Source organism: Fringilla coelebs (assembly GCF_963513975.1).
Source record: "Fringilla coelebs genome assembly, chromosome: 1".
Taxonomy (NCBI): Eukaryota; Metazoa; Chordata; class Aves; order Passeriformes; family Fringillidae; genus Fringilla; species Fringilla coelebs.
The window spans coordinates 22323353-22346666 of record NC_140028.1 but is presented as its reverse complement, the minus strand read 5'-3'; the positions used below and the strand labels follow the sequence as shown (position 1 = coordinate 22346666).

The 23314-nt window shown below is 37.7% G+C and overlaps 1 protein-coding gene across 1 annotated transcript in view; it reads right to left on the bottom strand.

The window, feature by feature from the left end:
• The window catches only part of RGS22 (regulator of G protein signaling 22), a gene marked incomplete at both ends in the record, with an annotated part of 57921 nt that overhangs the window by 21802 nt on the left and 12805 nt on the right, over positions 1-23314 (bottom strand). The window contains 12 exons of the mRNA XM_084201923.1: positions 2347-2541; positions 8256-8357; positions 9924-10049; positions 11876-11981; positions 12492-12568; positions 14197-14368; positions 15267-15428; positions 15973-16210; positions 16324-16584; positions 17617-17788; positions 18232-18415; positions 20296-20381. Of these exons, the coding sequence (XP_084058049.1) occupies positions 2347-2541; positions 8256-8357; positions 9924-10049; positions 11876-11981; positions 12492-12568; positions 14197-14368; positions 15267-15428; positions 15973-16210; positions 16324-16584; positions 17617-17788; positions 18232-18415; positions 20296-20381 (1881 nt within the window). The remainder of the gene's footprint in view (positions 1-2346; positions 2542-8255; positions 8358-9923; positions 10050-11875; positions 11982-12491; positions 12569-14196; positions 14369-15266; positions 15429-15972; positions 16211-16323; positions 16585-17616; positions 17789-18231; positions 18416-20295; positions 20382-23314) is intronic.

The following is a 23314-nucleotide window of genomic DNA, read 5'->3' as shown; positions in this document are numbered from 1 at the left end:
TTAAATTGACTGTGAAAAGCTGCAGGATAGCAGGACACTTTAGCATCTGCGTGATAAAAGGCCAGCTGAATTTAACGATAATAAACATTAAGTCATTCCAGTGAGCTCCAAATTAGGGCTTTCCATTAGTAGTTATTACTTGGGAAGGAAATCTTGGAATCATTGCAGATGGCTATTAGCTTACATTTTGCACATCCACTCAAAGTTCACCATGAGTCAAAAAGCAATCAGAATGATAGGGACAGTTAGGAATGGGCAAAGAGCACAACAGAAAACATGGTTCTGCCACTGGATAATCCTTAGTGCTTCCAGACTTGGCGTATTGCTTGCGTCTCATCAAAAGAATATAAAATAACACATACAGATGGGGCAATAAGTGCAACAAAGGTATGGAATGCCTTTTATAGGAGGAGAGGTCAAAGTGTCTAGGATTCTTGAGTTTCAAGGAGATCTAATTGAATTGGGATATAATAGAAACTTGTAAAAGCATAACAACATTGAGAATAGGACAAGATAATGATTGTTCACTTGTTCTTTCTGATATACAAAACTAGGGCACCAGGTGAAATTATCAGGAAGGTGTTTGCAAACAAATCAAGATACACATTTTTTTCTCCTATTGCATGACTAAACCATGAAACCCACTTCTACAGTGAGGCTGAAGATACATCACTCGAGATACATTTTACAGAAACTCATGGGGGGAAAAAATCTCCTCATAGACTATTACAATCAAAAATAGGGACAAGACCTCTGTTCCATGAACTTTCTAGGTTGCAAAGTGCTGAAGATGGCTGTATGTCACTTTTCTTATACTCCGTTCTTAAATGTTTAATACTGGCTAGAAGACCATTCTCAACTTTGATTTTAGGTATCAATTCATTTAGTTGTTCTTATATTCATGCATGATACAGAACCAAAAATAGACTGTATTAGAAAACTTCTGAAAAAAGACATTTCAAAATATCTTGCAGGGGACAATGTGGGAATGTTATTACAAGCTGACAGAAGTATCATCAATAAGTGATGATATTTCCTATAAATTGGAGATGCTTCATCTAACCTCATAGTGAAGAAAAACAGGAAGAACAACCATCTTACTGCCCTCTCTCTCCTGATTTTTGACTTTAAGTTTCTTCTTCTATATCCAAGAGAGAGATGCTAAAGACTTGAAATTAGAATCATAGAGCATCCTGAGTTAGAAGAGCCCTACAAGAATCATTGAGTCTGCTCCTGATCCTGCACAGCACCATCCCCAAGAGTCACACCATGTGCCCAAGAGCATTGTTCAAGTGCTTAGCACTTCTTGAATTTTGTCAGGCTTGGTGCTTGGTCTGGGGAGCCTCCTCCAGTGTCCAACCACCCTCTGGGTGAAAGAACTTTTCCTAATATTCAACCTAAATCTGCCCTGACACAACTTTGGGCCATTCCCTTGGGTCCTGTCACTGGGCACCCGAGAGAAGAGACTGGTGCCTGTAGACCACCTCACTCTCTTCCTCTCCAGGCCAAACAAGTGACCTCAGGCCTTGTAGGGTTCCCCCCAAGGCCCTTCACTTCCTTCATAGCCCTCCTCTGGACACTTTCCAAGAGCTTTGTATCTTTCTCGTATTGTGGCACCCAGAAGGAGTTTGACCTACAGCGAGCAACTTGTAGGTAAGTTCACAAAGAAAGAGAGCCACAGCATCCACCACTGTCATCACCATTTCTTGTTGTTATTGGCCAGAGGCACAGTCAGGATTGCAGCCATTTCCTCTGACCTCCATGAGCACGCTCAATTCAAGCTTTCAGAACATTTAGGGATTAGAACTGAGTACACCTCTGAGCCACTTTTTCAGAGCAATAATCTAAAAAGTGTATGGGACAAATACAGCTGAATCACCATGTCACATTTCCGTTATGCTAAGCAGTAACTGCACTTAAATTCTAAACACCAGAAATACCTACTGTCACTGCACTGACACTCTAAAAAACCACCTTACTATGTGCTTATCATTAAAAATACAGTGTTTGTGGGCAATCCATCATAAAAAAAATTACTCCTGATCAATGGTACAATTGCAGAAACATGAAACTTCCTGAGTGCAAAGATCAATTTTACCACAACAAGATGTGTTTCTCCCCAATTCACAGGCCAAGGAGTCTATGAAGCCCACAGCTTCCTTTCAGATGAGAAGTCTGCTCTCCACAAGCTCAACCTGTTTCCACATATCAGGATAGTAAGGAGTAAGTAAAACATCTTGTAATACTTCTCCCTTCTAGATTATAAATACAACAGGGTTCATGTGAATGATCTTGTGATTTTCTTCCCTGAAATAAGAATTTTTTCATGGTGTCATCCAATATCACCTTTCTATAAGTGTATTTGTCTTCTTCCACCATCTTTATCCACGGTTCCAGCAAAACAGTGAGGATATGTTCTTCTGCTGTGTCAAAAAGGTCCTCAAAAGCTGGGTCAATTTTGTGATAAATCATGTTTTTCGTATTCTGATGAAGTCCAGTGTCCATACTGGCAGATGGAGCAATGTAAGTTGCATAAAGGAACTACAATAAAACAGAAGAAAACAGAAGAAAACTTAGCCATCATAGATTTCAATGGTCAAAGACCCTTGAAGGAGAGAATTAATGCATATTTGTCCCCCACTGCCATGCTGTATGTTCAGAATTAGTATTAGTTCAAAATTCAGTAACTGACACAATAGATCCCCCTGCCATTTTTACTTTTACTCATTAAATTGTTAATGCAATTTTCACTTGGATATATTTGGCTGATACTCAGATAACCACAATTATTACAGCAACTGCATTCCTCATGAAGTCACACTGTTGTTTTGCAGAATATGTGCTGGGACAACTAGTGAAGGCATCTTACTTCTTCTACGAGATGTAATTTGTAAATTTGAAGTTAAAATTCATGAAAAATGATACTATTTCATTCTGTGTGGAGGTTCTCTTTGATAGTTTTTTGACAACGGTGAGACTCTTATTACTGTACAGGATCTGTGCAGGACATACCACTGCACAGCTAAGGTCTAAGCCCTCACCAAAACAAGAATCACAACATGCTTCTTATCTGAAGCACAATTTGCCATTCAACATGTACAAGGAAGCAGAAAACTGAACCTGGAGTGTATTTCCTTCTCCCTAACAGCTCATCCCTGAAGCACAGAGTAATTTTTTTATTTTTTTTTACACAGTCCCCCATGTAAAACTTTTGCTTCCTAAATGTTTTGTTAAACATGCTATAAAAATGAACATAGAAAACTCAGAGTAAAACACTTTTTCCCCAGGAATATATTGGAAAAATATATTCCATAATAGCTTTCTAAAACTTCATGATTCTGACTTCAGCTAGGAACTCAAGTAAAAAAAGATGCTGCCAAAATATATTTCATATCCTTATAAATATTTTCTCTTCTTCATATTGTGAAAGTCTAACTATATTTCAAACATACAGTCAGGGACCAGATTAGCAGCACAAATCAGAATTTTTCTCTAGGATACCATTGACAAGTCCATTTTCACTATTTATTATCACACAAGTTTGACAATGAAGAATTCAGGATTCTTATGATTCTCATTTTCCTTATGTTGCTAAAATCCAGCTGTAACTAGCAGATGTACAAAGCAATAGAAGTGAAGAAAATAATATGTTTATTCTGTGTTCAAGTAGTAATAAAACACTGGTGTGCTTAGATTTGAAGCACAAGGGGAGAATGTTTGAGTACATTAAATAACTATGTTTCTGTTTGTTTAAAATTAAATGTTGATTTATTAGACTCTCTCTTTCAAACAGCAACAGTAATAGAGTATATCCTCATTATTTTGGACCTTTACAATTTGAAACAAACCCTTTAGATTCTCCTGGTGTGGGGTCACTGAGGAATATAGGGCTATGATGTCTGCCATCCATCCCCCAGTTAGCTCTTGTTATGATTACTGTATTTGCAGTAGGAGTTGCAGCAGGATTACTGTAGGATCCTGTGTATGCAGGATCCTACACTCCTTCCACACTTCTACATTTTCAATGCAAACAAAAAAGGTTTGTGCCTACTGTGCCTATTGTTATCAGTGCAATAATGATATGCAGGTGCAAGGTGTAAGAGAAATAGAAGATCCATAGGAAAAGTCTTACCTGAAAGCTAGACCACATTTATCCTAAATTAAACCCTTCTCAATAAATCCCTAAGTACATTTAAATTTAAAAGCTTTAATTAGATTCACAGCGATTTCAAAGATTGAAAGTTGCTTTGAAGAGCCCTAACACTAGGAAAGTTTCAGTTAAATCATGTTAAGTCTGATCCAGAACATTTAATTTATAAAATTAGCCAGATTAGAAAGGCCAAGTCCAATGATATCAAGATGCAGTATCTTTAAAAACAGCCTTTTTAAAAAAGGGGTTAACCATTTCAGTTGTCATTAGGACTACATTTCTCCACCTGTTACAACTTAGCACACAAGGGATCTGTAAATTAGTAAAAAGCTTCAAAAAGATGCCCTCAATGTTTTAGCACAAATTAACCTGGTTCCTTAAGTGAGTGATCATTTGAGCATAGTTTTAAGAATAAAATAAAAACAAACATACCACTAGTTTCTTGGCTGGAATTCCCTTCCCCTGTGATTTTAACCTGAGTATATTTGCTACTCTTCTTTAGAGATGGCAAAAAATGTCAGCCTACCAAGTCAGGAATTGTCCAGACAAAGAAGTGTTGACCAAAAGCTATCGACAATCTGCTCACGCCAGCACTGTTGTAATATATTGCCACATTTGGGATTAGGGACTGTCTTTGTAGGCTGCTCTACCTGCAGAGATGCTCCCAGTTCTTTATAATTTCATATGCAAAACCAGAACATAGTAAGGACAGATATTTGTCTCCAGAACAAATAGTTAGGGCTGGCAACACACATGAAGCAAAAATTCAAAGGTGGTTAAGCTAGCTAGAGGAATGCATTTTTCCAAACTCCAAGAACCAAATTCTCAGTGGTGTAATCATAATAGCCTCTTCATTTGAAGGATGCACATTTGCAGTGTCAGAGGATTTGGCACCTGTTTACTTAAATTCTCATAAGAATCCATTGCAATGGTATTTGACCAAGTAAGTGAATGCATGCACTTGCAGATAGGAGAGAAATGAGTAGTAGCTTTCATCCCTGTGTCACTTGCATCAGAGTTGAGGTGCATCTGTAGATCTGCACAGATTCAATTGCAAGGACTGCAGGAAAAACAACTGAGAAGAGTTCTAGACCAGTCAAAAAAGAGGAAAAGTGTCTGTTCACAGCCTTCAACACTGGGCAATGCAGTTTGAAACACATATTTTATGAAAAGTAATTATTATAGCCTCTTTTTATTCCCATGTCATGGAATTCCTGAGGTTTTCTAATTCTCAGTGAGTGGAATATTGAAACCATTATATTGGTCAATCTCCTAAGGGATGAACAAGAAAAATTACATTAAATTAACTTGTAGGTTAACAAATTCATACAAAAATCTGAAGCATAGGACATCAAGCGCATATCAAAGTTTGTTGATTCATTGTTTTGTTCCTATTGAAAAACACAAGATTTTTTTCTACCTGCCAGCTATAAATTCTCCTGTAAATGTAAATATGTGATGGATTGAACCCAAAACCTTATCTGGAAATTTGGTCAGTTTGCATATTGGAATTACTTACAATTGCATAAACCTGATCATACAAAATGCTTAGAAAATTCACATTAAGACTTTGGCCTCATTTTATGACTTTCCAAATCAGGGATTGTACAGGCCTTGGGTTCTGGTGTGAATTCATCCCCAAAAGAGAAGGCTTTGATAAGCAATTTCAGAATGACTGGAGCGAAGCAAGAAATGTGAGAAAGATTTAAGTCCAAGTGCTTTGTACTGCTGCCCAAAGGAATGGATACTGCTCTGATTTAAACGAGCACCTTGTGCAGCTGCTTGGCAGAATGATGTGATGGAAGCATGCAATGCACTGGCTGGTGTTAAACAGAGAGACTAAACTGCCTTAACCTCCATCATCACTTCCCACTAACATAAATCTTGTATCTGACCCTAAAAGTCCACAGTAATGAAGACTCCCTTTATCTAAATTGATTCTAGCATTAAGATATTGTATTTCCCACAACTGCATAAAATTTTCTAATTCTAAATAACTTTTTAAAAAATTAAACCCCAACATTTTATGTTTCTTTATCGGTTTTATTTTCAGATTTTTTTACATGTGAATATGTTTACAGTGAATAACCATGTATGCTCTTGGATGATTACCAGTACTTGTCATTATTCTTATCCATCAGATTTCATTCTCACTGTACTTTCTTTCCCCAGGTGAATGCATATATACCTTGGAAAGCATTTTATTACTCTATCACAAAGCTGAAATAGCAATGCCTAACAAATGAAACAATGAGTAGCAGATACACAGCAATCAAGGTTTGTTCTTTTTTCTAACAGGAAGCAGGCAGCACACATTTGGAACACTCTGTCTCTACATGTCTCTTTCTGTAATAAATTGTAAAATATATATGACAATGTGTCATGTGAATCTGATTCACATTCTCTTAGGAGTATTTGGAGTGACTGTCTTCTTGTGCCAAAGGTGAGTGCAGAATTTGGGAAGGCATCCCTTCCGTAAGCAGACTCTGAAGATTGGTTGCAGCTTGACTCTTTACGGTGTTCCAATGAAAACAAGTATAATTTTTCTGCGGCCTTAAAAGGCAAGCTTGAGAATGATACCAAATGTTGCAGCACATGTGTTGATTTGTTATGTTACATTTCAGCTGTTAGTTACAGTTTCACATATTTAGTTTTGATGTATTTACTTTCATGGCTATGTGTATGTACTGTCTGCAATTGCCGGGTAACATTGATTGTACGATGTTCTGCTGTCACCACCAGGCCAGCACTGGAAATAAGATTAGTAAAAAAGACCTGGGCCTTAAATTTTCAGTCATGCAACCACTACAAAAAGAATGTAAACTGGTGTGAAATGAAACCAAAATGAAAACCATCAGAGACTATAAGGTAAGGTTTGGCCAGTAATAAAACACATAGGAAAATGGTGCCACAGAATAGATATGGTCAGCTTGTGTATCTGCTGTGAGGAGGTCCCCAGCCACACTCAGGCATGGACAGATGCAGGAGACAGTCAGACTTAAGGGGACATTCAGTTGCCCACAGCCTCAGGACATAAAAAGAGCTGGAGGGGAAAACAACTAAATTGGGCAACAGTTTAGTTTACCCAGTAAGAGACAGGAGAGGGAGGAATCCATGGCTTTGCCTCTGCTTGGAGTTTCTGTACAAATAACTCTGATTTAGATGAGAATTCTGGACAAATATGAAACTTCTCTTATTTTCCCAGTAAAACCTCCAAGAAGGAAAAGAAGACAATTTCAAGAATGTCAGGAACATTACTCTCACATTACTCTCACCTGCCCTCTACAGATATTTGTTCCAATGATATATGAAGTAGTTTTGCTCTATTACTGTATATATTGAAATATGTGGACAGGATATATTCCTACACAAGGTTTAGAGAGGAAAATCAGACCAAAGTTTCACAAAAGTTCCTCGTAGTTCTTCTAATGATATCACACTGTTGTAGTTTCTTTCCCTGAGGGAATCAATCTACTCTGCCTTCAGCACCACTGTGGGCTAAGTGCATGCTCAATCAAAATACTCTTTTATAGGAAATATCAGTTCCACTTAACATTAAATGAGGGTCTAAAGATCTATTTAGGGGGATGACAACCATGGTAAATATAGTAATGATGCCCTGACAATCATAAAAATTGAACAGGGCTAACAAGGACAATTTTTCATTACTGAGGTCATTATCTGAGGTCTGTACTATGAGATCTGCAATTCTAACCCAAATAGGAGATGGAAGGAAAGGTACAGCACAATTAGTTGCTTTAGAAAAAACACTATCTCTGATGTTAACACTAAGCAGACAGTTTCCAAATATGACTCAGTGTAGCAAAGGGGAGTTTAGGTAAACTGAGTATAATAGATAAAACTGGGAACAGGCTGCAGAGCCTGGAAATCAAACTATGCATGTTTAATGTTTGAATCAAGAAATTCCATGGAAACAATCCAAAGAGCTTCTTTTATTGCCCACAACACAGATTTACTTTGGTGTGGGTTGTCAAGTTTTGGAAACTTTTCTATCTTCTTTTCAGTCTTTACATTGAACAAATGCATTTGTGAAGGGAACTAATAAATGTATTGTTGAAAAAAACCCACATTATTTACAACTTACTTGAGCTTGCTGGCATATTTGAAAAGGCTGAAGGGTTTCTTGGTAAAAAAGCTGATGATAAGCCTGTAGGTCGAACCAAAAGTACACGCAGTTCTTCCACAACTAGAGATGAAAAATATTGTAGGTTATTGCTACCCAAATATCACAATTTTATAAAAAATTGACTTTCCAATGCAAGTAATTATTTCACTCCTTGGGGTCATCATAAATCAAGCTCAATTTAAAATGGATTTAATCTTCTGTTGCATACTGGCAGAAGAACAACATATTTCATAGCATCGTCACAGTGATACTCTATCTTTTATTGTATCCTTTATGCATAATTGGCCATTAAAATCGTTAACATTGTAGTTAACATCTGAAGAGTAACCACATTTCAGTGGCATAAAGCCAGTGCTAAAGAAGAGATGCTGATAATGGACATGCAGAGTTTGTGCCATTGCAAAATAGCGTTTTGCAGCAAAACCAAAACAATTAAATACTGTGTACTTGACATATTGTACTGGGATTATCATTACATTTTTATTACATGTATTTCTGAGACCCAGAGTCTTGGCCTCATTTCATAAATTCAAACAAACAGCAAAAGATCTTTCAGAAGAAGTCTAGATCTTTCCCCAAGTCCTCCATTTTAAACATGTGTTTATGGGGTTTAGACCTTAAAAATGCCCTGAAACCCTCATCACTAACCAATAAAGAATGCATTCCAAAAAGGTAGGGGTAAGGAACTTTGTTCCACAAACTGTAGCCTTCCAGACCTGAGTGAAATAGGCTTCACAGCTGAAGAGAAAACTTTAAGCAAATAATTTTGAAAGGAGCCTGGCACGTGGAAAGGCTAGAGACACTTGGGTGGTTGCCTATCTCCAGTGGAAAAATAAGTTTCTTTCATTTAGATTTCTTTTATACACATTTAATAGTTTTAGCTGAAGGTATTTAGCTTTGGAAACATTAGATCTTGCCTTCTAGAAGCGAGAGGCATTTCTAGCTACTGCTGCTGGATTCTGGGTTGTGCTAGTGGTGAAACAGATGTCCATCTTCATTGCATTCAAACCTCCCCTAAAGACTCAATTTTTCTGCAAAGCCACTAAACGCTAACTCAATATTCATAAACTGTTCCAATTCAATCCTCAATTTAAACCAAGCAATGAATGATACATCTGCTGACTACATAGAAGAAATAGTATTGTGTGTCTTAGAAATACAAGGAGATTCATGGAAGCATAAGAAAGTTTTAAAAATATTGGAGATTTTGGACATCAATAACCCAAAAAGTAAGAAGAAATCAGATTATTGTTAGTACTAGCACAACAGATTTCCTATATTTTTAAAAAATCATTTTTGTGGGTTAAGACCTCAATTTTTTCTGCCAAGTTAAAGGTTAACTTTTAAAAATTAGTAGCCTTTTTTTATCCCTGATGGTACAATAAGAATTCCAATGGATTTGAGATGGTAAGAATCTGACAGCTTGGTTAAGACCTGTCATTAGTCTGCATATATACGTGAACAGTTTATTGTTGTTGAGGGATTGAAGTCTCACAAGTAATAATTCATCCAGTCATCAATCTTTCTTTCTCCATTTCTTTTTTTCTTTCAGTCTGGCTGCCCTCTATAACTTGGCATTCAGTCAATTGTGGACTAAATTATCACAGAGTAGGAAAATATTCATACCTTATTCCCTGACTTCTCACAGAATTGTGTGAAGTAGTAGCCTGCTCTGTTCTCCAAATAAAGAGACTGCAGCATGCTTTCAATTCCTGATCCCCTGAAGACAACACTGCTAGCAACACTTTTCCCCTGGACAAATAAAACAGCAAAGAATAACAGGCTTTCATTATTTTCAAATGTCACTACATTGCCAAGGAGGGCCATGAAGTGTGTTCAATTAGTATTTTCATCCCAAGAAAGCAGATTCCATTTTCTACTACATATGCAATTGATCATGGCCCTTCACACCATCTTCCCACTAAATATTCACATCCAATGGAATAAATCTGATGACTGAAGACATGCAGAGAAGCTAAGTGATTATAGCATCCCTTAGGTGGTTCCTCAATACTTAAAACAGAAAAACAAACCTGGCCTTAATTCTGTCATTAAGTCTTAGCTCTACGGAATTCCAATGATACTCAACAACATCAGTTAGCTGTCAAAGGTTGTCTCAGCTCAGGCTACTGTGTTTTGAATTAAGAGAAGTTAGGAGGTGGTTATTTGGTCAAGATTCAAAACATTTAACTATTATGGAACAAAAGATACATCTTCTGGGGTTACACCACTGACAGGAGCAACAAAATCATGAGCAATTTATCGAGCCAGAAATCCATGCTCATTACCATGGCTAGCTCCTAGAGCATTTGAGGAAGAACACATCCATTCTGTCAATGCTCACAGAGAAGCCAGAAAAGGCTTCTGTAAGTAAATTAGCTTCTGATGATCACAAGAGAGTAACTATGGCTGAATTGCTGTCTCTGATAGCAGAAGTGAAACCAGATGAGTGTGGTGGCTGGCAATCAGCTTCTCTCCAAACAGTAACAAGTATGGAGGCAACCACACTTTTGAAGCAGAGTAGGAAGATCTCCCTCCCCAGTATGAAGTTAAACTATGAATCTCTGCACTCCCCTTTGCATCATATTTGTGATAGCAAATTGTGTGGTCTTGACTGTAGGTTCCAGTCTAACCAGTGTAAATATCCAGTCTAACCAGTATGATATTTTCTTCTGTCAGTAAGAGGGAAAATGCATATGACGTATAAAAACTATTGCTGAATATACATTCCTAACTGCAAATATCCCTTAACTGCAAAGACTAACATTTTTTTTCTGTCAAAACCAACAAAATAAAATTATTGCAGTGAAGTATAACTAAAGTGTGATTTTGAAGTGCAAAACAAACAAGCATGTGCTCAAGTGCTCAACAAACTCCATGCACATGTTGGTGGGCCCAGATTTCTTAATGGTCTTTTTCTTTCAGCTGTCAGGCTATTGGTATCAATACCTCCATGAAAGAGCAGGCTTTTTTTGAGACCATTCCACAAACAAGAAAGGTTTTGGATATATTTTAGATTTCCAGATGTTGACATCTCGTACGTTTGATTTCTCAGCTTTTAACAGTTATTTAGAAAAGGCTCATCTGTGCAGCCTGTCTCTCCTGAGGTTTGCTCGACTATTGCTTAGCAGGCAATAATTCAACAAAGAAAGGAAGTACACAAGCAATAAAGAGGGATTGTACAAATGGACCATCTTCCTCTATGAATGTTTTAATTTTAATGACTTTCTAAGGCAGATTCAGTTTTGACTGTAAGTCTGATATACTTTTCTAGGCAATGATTCCACTGAAGCATTTATCCAGAGAGTTTTCCATCATAGCCTACGGAACACATGGTCACTATGGAGATCAACACCTTCTAGTGAAAATAAACCTCTGTGTGTGCCATGACTGATTTCCTATCCAAAAGGTGACAGATACAACAGAGAAAATGCTGACATTCTGATGATACCTCTGCATAAAGAATTGACATTCATAGCATTAAACCAAGTTCTCCCCATTTTTGACTACTTCATACTTTAGCATAAAGTGTTTTAACCCATGATTCAAGACAACTAATATTTTCAAGCCATACTTACATGGAGAAGCTCAGCATAGGTGTATTTTCTATGACCCTGGTATTCTGAATCTTTGGTCCCATCCAGAGCTAAGCTATGAATCATGTCTGTGCTTATTGACATTGGCCTGGATCACAAACAAAAAAAATTTCAATACATATTTTAAAAAAATCTAAGGCTGCTTATAGAATAAATAAATAAGAAGGGGCAAAAAACTGGTGTAATGATAAAGTGAATAGTAGAGGAAAAAGTCCATGGAGTTTAAATTTACAATGAAAAAACATGTAGAAGAATACCTTTTTCATATTGCCCTGCGGAAATCATTGGCATAGCATGACTCTGAGGGTTAGCATTTCTGACAGGTTAAAAGAATATGAATGTATAGAATATTGACTATTACATAAGAGAAAACATTTGTATTTGGGTAATAAACTCTTTTGTGTTGTGGCATAAACAAGCGAGAAACTAATCAGCCAGGGAGGAATTCTCCATACAAACAATCTGTACCATAACTGGGCTTCACTAAGCAGACAACTGTATTAAAGCATTATTGAAAACAGTAGAATTTAAAATACTTTCATAAATATTTGAGGTATATTGCTGCGCAGAAAGATACACAAGGGACTTTAGTACTTACCGTATTCTACTGCTAGAAATATCATCCCTTTGGAGAATCTGACTTCCTGTGAGAGTAGGTAGTAATCCTGACGATCTCTTCAAAGAGAAATTTGGTTTAGCTAGTTCTAATAAAGTTGTTGGTGAGTTTGTCCTACTTTTGTAAAAGACATTACAGAAAAATAAGGAAATTCTGATAATTTTTCCACCATTGTGTTTTCTTAACATGTTCTCATTGAGTGGTCCAAAACAGTCAAGAGTTTCCAGGAGTATTCTTCCTTGTCAATCACAGTAAGAAAAATGGCAAGTTGCAAAAATTTCTGAGTATTTTTCAAGATTTTTCAGCATACCTTAATAACCACTACAGCTTAGAAAATGCATTTTTAACAGGTGGAGATATGCTATAAGCACACTGTACAGAACTACAGAGGATGTCAGGTGAAGAGAATATGAACACGTTTTGTGAAACTTTAGGCAGATTATCTTAAGTCAGCCCACTGTAAGAGAGATACAATCACTCAGACTGGGAGAAAGGGGTCATTCTGACACAGCATCACTTATTATTTTGAACAAAATCACACTCTGACCTTTTGGAGATGCCAATTGCATTCAGACTGCCCTCAGAAATTCACCCAGAGCTGCTGCTTTTTCTAAGCTCTTGCAAGCACAGTGTATTTAGAAGATTCAAAAGTCCACAAAAAAAGAAGAGCAAGAAATAGGCCATTTGGTGACTCTGTGAATGTTGACAGTACCTGGTCCTAATTTGTGTCAAATTCAACAGGGACTGGAAAACCTGCAGGTTCCTGTCTGCCTGACCTACAGCTACTCCTGGCTCCTTAGCACACCTTGTGAACACAGGTGTGTCTTGCTCCCATTTCTGCCATGATCAACAGGAACATGGCTTCTGAATCCAGCTTCTTCTTAACAGGAAATCTGTCCCACTGTTTTCCTCTATTATCTCCATGAATCAGATTTCAAAGGAAGTAACTGTAGCCCCAAACTATCCAACCTAAAGTAACAGAGGTTACTGACAGAGTGTGCTGATAAATCTGTGGCATAGCCTGTACAGTTCTTGATACTGGAACTACAATTTCAATCCACATTCTCCAAGTACCAAGTATCCTGAGGCTTAACACTGTATGGCTGAAAACCTGTAGGTTTTATTGCAGTTACCTCTCACACTCAGGCTTTCAAGGAAGAAAAGTGACAAAACTGAACAGACCACCTGAAAGCTACAAACTGTGAAAAGGTCTGTTGAGTATCTCATGGCCCTCTGTAGAAAGTAAAACACATGTGTAGCTGCTTGAAGGGCTGTAGCGATAGAAAATGAGCAAAATTCTGCCTTTTTTGCAGACATGAGGAATAGATCCAGGTTAACTGCAGTGAAGTTGTAAGAATTACTCTGGATTAAGACAAGGTGGAGACAAAGATGCATTGCTAGAGACTTAATTTTGCAGTTCTGAGAACTTCCAGCTAAAATATCTATCCAAAGGACTTAGGAAATAGCCAGGGTGTAACTGAGAAGATAATTTGACTCAATTTATAGCAACTTCTTGCATGAAGTATAATGAAATTTTCTTGCATTTTTATATGCAACCATCTTCAATATACCGGCTTGCTGCATATTTCCTAAAAAAACCTTGTTCTTGTTCCATTGAATTCAAGGAGTTTTGTCATTATTTTTGACAGGAAAAAGCTTTGTTTTCCAATGTTGTGATCCTACTTACCTGAAGAAGGGAAGGTGGTACGTCAGACTTTTGGGTCAATGGCAACAATGTTACTATTTGTGGGAAAGGATCAATGTCCAGTCTTGGTCTCTCTTGACATGTGTGCCAGAACTTCACTTTTGCACTGGCAGCATCTATTGCTGTTGAATGAGTGACACAAAATCTGGGACCCCTAGGGAGAAAAAGCTAATAAGTAGAACTTTCCAAAGTAATGAAACAATGGGTTATTTGGCTTTTTTTTTTTTTTCAGTGATGCTGTTAACTGTACCAAGACAAGGTGCTATATGCACCTAGGATTAAAAATCAGTTAGTGTCAAAGGTATGTTTAGATACTGCATGCTTCCAAATCTAAAACCAAACTACACATAAGTAAACTGAGGTTGCAAATTCTGCACCATTACAAACAGTTGCCCTTCTATCAGTCTGCAGGAAGGTATGCCCCATCCATCCTACAGCAAAGCATAAGAAAGGATTGTAGGCCAGGACAGAGACCACAAGTCATGTAAGGATCCACAATCCCAGGTTTATGCCTTGAATTTGTTAAACCCCCCTAGGGAGGAGACAACACCTTCAAAAATTTAGCCCATATTTTGGAAACAGGTTAGATTTTATATCCTCACTTGAGCTGTTAATATGTAAAAGGCATTTTGTATGACAGGTATTGAACAGTTAGGTCTCAGGCTTAAACCCATGAAGGCATACACACAAAGCATCCTCAGAACTTGGGAAGGGTAGTATAGGGAACAGGTTAGGACAGAATTAACCTCCTGTGCCTGGAGGGGTTTCCCTGTCCTGCAGACTAAACTTTAATTGAACATTACCCAAGGCAGAGATCCACAAAGCAGCTCAGATTCTCCGGTAAAAAAATGACAAGGGCTTATTAAGGCAGATCCACCAGGCTTCTCAGCAGATTGCAGTCTAGGCTCAGCCAAAAATTCATGTGCTACTACTTACAGTGACATTGCTTCTAATAATTGCAGTGGGATAAGTGACAGGAAATAATAGGCTTATCAAAGAAAATGGATATTTATTAAACAATAGAATTTAATTTCACATCCATTTTTTCATACCAGTAAAGAAGTAGTGGCTTCACTACTTCAGGCTGAATCTGTTTTAAATGCATTATATTCCACTGCTCTCCATGCAGTAGCTCAAGTCTGAGCAACACTTCTGGACTGAGGAAATAGTCTCCACTGCTCAGCAGGTACAGTTTTTTCATCTTACTGAGTTGCCTGCAGTCAACAAAAATAGTCACATAAGCATGTATCAAATGCTGTACAGAACTGACTACAATTTATCCTACTGCTTAAGCTGATGCCATGCAACACGTTTTTAATTGCAAGTGGCAGAAGCCAAAATATTTTTTCCACAAATTAGACAGGTTGTGTATAATACAAAATGTATAGTGCTGTAGAATAGACTATCTGAATCCAGCAGGATCTTTCATTAAAGGAGTTTGTCATACTGATGTCCTACTTGTCAATTTAATTTCTTTTATTCTTTAGGTTCTTTCTGTTGCCATCCGTTTTCCAAATCTCTTTCTAACACAGCCTTAATAATATGATTCTGACTTCATGTAAGCCTTGCAAACATGACTTTGCAAAAAGAGTTTTATCAGCTTCAGCAGAGTCATTCCAAACCTTGTCAGGACACACATTTAATTGTGTCTGTTTATTCATACATTACAGTTTATTCTGAAATCTCAAAACTTGCGTTGATCTATCCAGGTTACAAGTATCAAAGCAATGGGAATAACTGTTAAATAGTGGGAAGTACCTTTGTTGCCTTGTAGTGTTCTTAAGAACCTTTAGTCTTTCAATATCCATCCAGAGCCACCAGTACCTCTCCCCCAGTGTTCCTTTAATGAACTTCTTGAATCTTTCAAACTCATGTCTGTTGCCAGTGTCGTACGTCTCGTGACTAATACACCAGGCAGCCCTGCTGTCTGGCCCAACACTTTCAGTACTTGGACTTAAGCTTCCTTCTTTTCTTACATCTTCCTTGGAGTCCACAGCTGTAAGTGGAGAAGAACTTTTGTTAAAGAGTGACTGCAGTACCATAAGCAAATTCATTATTCGCTAGCTTGTGTGTAAACACTTCAGGCTGTTTTGTGGAACTTCACGTTACTTTCAATGTCAGCTGACTGGAGGATCAGCTCTGAAATTGGTTCCTTCATTGCAATTTGAGAAGATATTGATGAGAATTCTTCCCCTGTCTGAAAAGTTGTGCTTCCCAGCTCATCTTCCTCTTCAGCTGCACTGTGCCATTTTGGGTGTAGATAAACTCTTGACCGCGTGTGGGAATGAGCTTCAGCAATGGCCACCGAGCAGCCCTCCTCAGCCTCTCTGGACCTCTCCCTGGTAACCTTGGCTTTTGCAGATGCCGTCCCTGAAGGGGAAAGGAAACTCTGTTTGTGGCATTCCTTAGACAGGTAACCTGCTTCTTTGTCTAACTAGTCAGATATTCCTTTCAACTTCCTCTGAAAATAAGGCACATCTAACCAGTGCTAGCCACTGTCACAGACAGACACTTGGATTAGGAACGTGGCAGAGAGATTCCCAGCTCTGCAATTACATAATTACCAAACTATATATGGCAAAATGTGTTGATCTTAACATAAAAATTAGTATGATTTAAAATATATTTTCTTAATTCTAAACTATTTCACCTGTTTTCATTTGACAGACAAAAATCACCGCCTCTTGACACAGGTCTGTGAAATGAAACATGGAGAATCATTTCTCAGGACCTAAGGCAATTAGGGAGATACATCTCTGAGAATGGAGAGAGAGCAAGCTCCTAACATATGAGCTGAGGCTTCTCTTCCTCTTGCTACTGTGTAAAAAGCAGAAGCAGGGCTGTGCAATGAGGTATATGTCCATATGTGCATCTGTATTTTCTCTCCCAGAACCTCTGGAACTTGCCGAACAATTTCAAATAAATTTGAAGATAGACAGGATTCCAAATGATTACATCTTACAAGATTCATAAAAATTGACAGCCAAAAGACCTTTAAGTGCCCAATATTAACACCCTAAGAAGATGGCTGAAACACATCATATGCAATCAAATATCCAAAGAATGCAGACAAGAAAGTCTTTCGAAACATATGAAAGCCTCTCCCCCAAAAAACCCAAAACAACTCAACTGAAACTTACAGATTTCTATGGGACAGAAATGTGTAAGAAAAGAATACTACTACTATCACGAAATTACTTGGCTACTAGCTCAAACTTTCACTTTATGTTGTAGCTATGGAAGGAAACAAATGCCTGTCTGAAGCCACAGATACCATGAGATATTCTGAAGGTAACAAGTGGAGTTAGCAACAATTCCTTAGAAGGCCTTTCCTTTTCAGCTAGTCTGAGCTGTGTTACAAACCACAGGGTTAAGTAACTCCTGTTAACCCTTGTAACTTACCCAGAAGGGGACCTTTTCCAGGTAATGATTCATCACTTTTATGCTGCCCAGGCAAATGCTGAGTATCTTGAATTTTACTAGAAACTACAGGATGCGTATGTGAATCTGTAGTTTTCACAGAATGACTTTGATTTGCCAAGGTAAACCAATCCTTTACCTGAGAAACTGTAGCCTAGGAAAAGAAGTTTCATAGAACAATTAAAATTCCTCTGTTTATTGCAGTATTTCTGAGAGCTACAGCTTACTGTCCATAGGAATTCTGTCCAGTCTGTTTGTGTAGATTTCTGTAAGGATAGTTCCCAATGCAGAGAGCAGCGTGACAGTAGCTGAGCATACTTGTATGAGCTGAGCTTCTGTTTAAGTTGTATTACAACTCATTGACCTTTTTCTATAGCACAAAAAACTTTGAATACAAAAGTTATTTAGAGCATCTGAGAATCAGAAAATGGCTTAGGTTGAAAGGGACCTTGAAGATCATTTATTTCCAACCCCCCAGTACTACACTAGGTTTTTCAAGAGTCGGTGGTCCCATTAGTTGTGACACCAGTTACAATAATTCTACCCAATTCATTCAATCTACCTTGATGTTACACCCACTAAATATGTTTATTTTACCTCGCCAAGTGATACATAGAACTTCTTCATAGTCAATGAAGTCAGTGCAGAGTCATCCTCCTCCTCAGGACAGGGAGAACTTGGGCTTTTCTTCCTTATCCTTATCCAGGGAGAGTAGTCACTATCTATAATGAAATTAATGCCAGTCTTGCTCCATTCTACCTGTGATATCAATTTAGCTAGTCTGAAATTAAATGTTGAGACAAGAAAATAAGTAATTTTAGCTTTTAATCAGAGAAACAGTTCATTTCCCCAAAGAACTGGCAACTTTAAAAAACTGTCTATCTAAAAAAAAATGGCTACACAGAACTTCATTATCTGCTTTTTTTATAGAATAATGGAATTATAGAATATCTTGATTTGGAACGGACCCACTGAGTCCAGGTAGGTATTATTTCAGTCTTCAACTGCTGTCACATCTGTAAATGCCACTCCTGCCACTACACAGCTCACCAGCACACAGATAGTGCTTGCATTACCAAGCTTTACCAGTCTTCCAGGATTTTGCATGTATCTCTGCAGTTCCAAGGCCTGCCAAGATTCCCTTGAATATTTTGTTCACTAAAATTGAACTGTTCTCCCAGATTGCAGAAGCCCTGTATCACTACCAGAGACTACACCTCTGGTTCCTGACAGAAGCAGTCTTCCAGCAGGAATGCCACAGCACTGATCACACTGATGGAACTTGCAGATGATAGATAACAGGATAGCTGGCACTCTAGTGTTCAGCTGGCTGCCCTGTGGGGATTCCATAGTACTGAACAGCTGTCCAGTGCCACTTTGTGTTGGTGTGAACCTTGCAGTGTTCAGGAAAGGCAATCTTAGACATAACAACAGTGAGGATGCTCTGGCCCCAAGAACTGGGCAGAACTTAGTTAAGTTAGAAACAGGTACAAAGCCAGCCAAGTCACATGTGAAGGGAAGATGAAGCCTACGCTTGAGCCTTCAACCAAGTGAATGCTCAGTTTTATTTGTGCCCACTATTGGAGATAATTAGGATTTATTTCCAGGGTTAAGGTGTCTTCACCTTTAAACACAAGTTCCCCTTTTAGCATCTGAACTTATCTTGATTCTGATTCAGGAAAGCAGTTTGAACTACTGATGGCAGTTGAAATTAGGTACATGCTTAAAGGCAGTTTTATGCAATTCTCTTGGTAACTCTGCTTAATCAAACAGTTTGCTATAGCAGAAGATCAAAGCTATTGTTTCGTATGGCCCAGATATGTGTAAAGCAGGCTGTTAACAAAGGTATCATTCAGCACTCTCACAGTTTGCTTGTTCTTTGCACACTTTTCCCCCTTGAACTTAAGGGCAGTTTCCAGGTTATCAAAAATAAAAAATTTTTTCTATTTCTTAAATGCATAAGTCTATACCCCAGTAATCACTCTGCCATTACAATCAGCAAATATGAGTTTTGTGAACCAAACTCCCAGGCTGCTTCTCCTTTTTTTTGGACCCCTAAAACATGTAACAATCATCTGCATCTAGACACAGCCTTAAGGGATATAGAGGTAGGTCCTCCCAAAAATGCACACTAGATCTCCTGAACATCTGCTGAATGGACATCTGGAAAAACACTGCAAGTTTGTAACAGTAAATCATCCAGCTATGCCATGGCATCCTACAGAGGACTTTGCTAAACTCTGATAGAGGCCCCAAAGACACTAAACTAATGATTGAAATAAAAAACACTTCCTGTTTTATTCCAAATTAATTTCATAGACTTGTAACTTCTACTTATATGGCTTACATATTGATTAGCAAAAGATGCATTGCTAACATGACATCTCTGAGGTACAGAGATTTAGAAATCAGTAAATCCCATTCTTACGCTCTTTGTAATGGTGTAGTATAGGATGGAATTCATGGTCAAGGAAAATTACAGCATGATGAGTGAAAAAAGTCACTAACTTTACTTTATCCAGGTCACTAAAATATTACAATAAAGAAAACAGGACAAGAGAGGGCAAAACCACTTTAAGAATACTACCAAGATGAATTAAACAAAAGAGGAAAATGTACAAATTTATAACTGAAAGACAGTTAATTAAAAGATTGCAATACCTGTATTCAAAGTAACAGTCACTTTCTAGAAATGCTGGAAGCCTTTCTTTCTTAATCCACTCAATTGCTTGCTCTTGATCGAGTTGCTATTAAAAAAGAAATGCCAAATTTTTGCAATTCTTGACTTACTTGCCACGTAACTGATTCTCTACAACCCCCTTCTACAGAAGCATTGCCTCAGGAAAACAAATACAGAGTGAACATCACCCTTATGCTGGAACAATTACTTTCCAATTAAAAGCTAAAAAGATCTAAACCTGATTTCACCTATTAAGAGTTCAACTTTTGTAACAAATCATGAGTGGTTTTTCTTCAGAAATAGTGTGTGTATGAATCATTCTTTTACTGCACAATTTCAAACGCAAATTACATGCACAAAAATTTTCTGCAACAGGAAACTGCTACTTTCTGACTTTGACACATTTTTTAAATAATAGCTATTATTTTTCCTCAAGAATTTGAAGAATAAGGAACCTTAAATTAAGTTATACTTTCAGAATGAGAAAGCTCTGGATATTAAAATCAAAATCAAACAAATAGAAATCCAATTAGTTATCACCTCTCATGCTTTTATGTTGGATCATCACTGCATAACTGCACTGTACACGGTAATTCTCATAGCGGAAACCCACGCTCGGTATGATGTGGGGCCACAACAAATTTCTGCTCAGGCAGTCTAAGCCTCAGTGCCTCACTGAAGCAGAAAGAGAAGTGCCTCCAAGGAGTAGTTTGGGGGGGGTGAAAGGGAAATGTTGAGCAGCAAGTTACACTGAGACAGCTAGTTCAATGAAGTAAGAGTAAGATCTCTGACTATGGCCACAACGATCCATAGTTGCTTCCCTCAGAAATTACATACAGCCCTTCCTAGTATTTTTTTAATGGTGTACTTTTTCCACTCTTAGGGGATGATCTATTTTATTCATCTGAGGTGCAGTTTTCCTTTTACTGAAGGTGAGACTAATTATTTTGAAGAACGTAGTAACTACCCTTGTCCATAAAAACAGGTGAAGTCTGGGCAAGGATGGATACTACTTGTTATATCAGGTAACCAGTTTATGTGGATTACAGCTTGAATTTTCTTTCCATGAGCTAATATTCCATTCAGGGCAAGGGTTATTTCTGCCTCATACGTATCTGTAGGGGATTAAAAAAATCTGAATTACTCAGAAAGTGGGTGGTTTCATTTAGAGAGAAGAAAATATTTCAAAATATGGAAAGCTTATGTTGGCAGTGGCTCATACAATGTAATTTGTGGAGATGGAGACTAATTACTCCCAACCACGTAGTGTATGCTTCTTCTTGGCAATTGACAAGTTTTCTTGAAACACAGAAGATAGTTTCTTTATTTTGGCATTTAATATTTATGCATTTACTGACTTACAGCCCAGTTTTTTATCTGAATGATTCATAACATGCTCATGTCTGTACATGGCTGGTACACAAAATTATATGTCATATCAGAAGGAAAAACTTTCTATTCTTTCCCCATCCCCAGAGAAAGATGCTACATTTAATCTGGAGTTTGTTACCTTGGTTAGTTTTCTTACCCAATCAGCCTTAGACCTTGCTAGGACCCAATCCAGCAAAGCTTTTAGCACGTGTTTAAGTTTAAGCATGTGTTTAACTTCCCTTGATTAAAGTTAAAAACATACTTAAGTGCTTTGCTGAACTGGGGCTTCTCTGAAGTATGTGGGATGCCAGCCAGTTTCTTTCCATAGTTGTGATCAATTCTACACAAGTCCTACACAAGTCAAATCTACACAGATTTCTTTTTCTCAATGTATTTCACACCATTGATATTGACTAGGGATTAGAAGATACTTACTTCCATATTAATGATTTGCAAACGTGCAAACACACATGAAGAAAACTTTTGCTTATCTGTAAATTTGTAACAATCTGAGAGGGAAGTAAGAAAAACACAGAGAAAAATACCACTGTGTGTATTTCTTAGTCCTACTAGGATTTTCCAGCCATAACTCCTTTTCATAAGTAACCTGCCAGTGATGATCACTCAAGGCGACTTTTTGTAATCAATGTAACATTTAAAAACTACTGTCAATCTCTTTGGTTTGTGTGAAGGCAGCCAAAGCAAAGCAGACAGCATCACCTGACAACTGAAAGATCAAATCCTACTTCATTTGAACAGAACTACTTGATAGAGTTGATCTGGGGTGGCTTCTTCTGGTGCAGTCACTGTAGTGCAATGAATGCAGCTTTCAGATTTCTTTCACCCTGTGTAGTTGCAGTAACCATTTGGGGCAAGCTGTTACACAGGCCATTTTGTTCCAGTTCAGACTTATGATGCCAAGCTGAACTGGATGAGGCATCTAAGTTACCCATCAAGCAAAGGAGGAATCAAAATTAAGAAGAAATATCACCCATTTGCCTCAAAAGGAGAAGAAAGGGCACTGAGGTATGTTGTTTCTCAAAAGGCTATAATGCTTCCCATCTATGGAAAATATCCCAGGGAAAGAAATGGAATCTTAAATAATACTGAAGCCCTGTTTCTCCAGACCACATGAAAGAAGAAAATAATAGTGAAATGGCTTTGAATTGCTCAAGAAAGGCCATCCACAGTGGTAATGATGTGGAGGTTAGCCCAGAGAGCAATGGAAGCCACACTTGCACAAACACACAGCATTTCCTTAGTTTAATACTGAGAGCAAATAAGAAATCAAGAATAGCTCTTCTGCTTTTGTGCTCTCAAGCAAAGAATTTGTGAAAATTATTATTTAACATGGTAGGGATGTCTCTGAGCCTTGTCCTTTTTTTAGCATTTGTCCAGTTTAAATGCAAATAATTGCAGTATCACATTAGTATAATTTTGTTAAACATCATGGCATTTTGACCTCTCTCACCACTGTTTTCTTTTCTGAAAATCATTAATCTTATACTGGAAAAAGCAGTGGTCTGTTACAACTCCCTGCTTTTCTCTCAGCTTTCCAGCTGTGACATAATCTTGAGCAGGAACTGAAAAAAATGGAGCAAGACCTTAGACTGGCCTTGAATAAAAGGA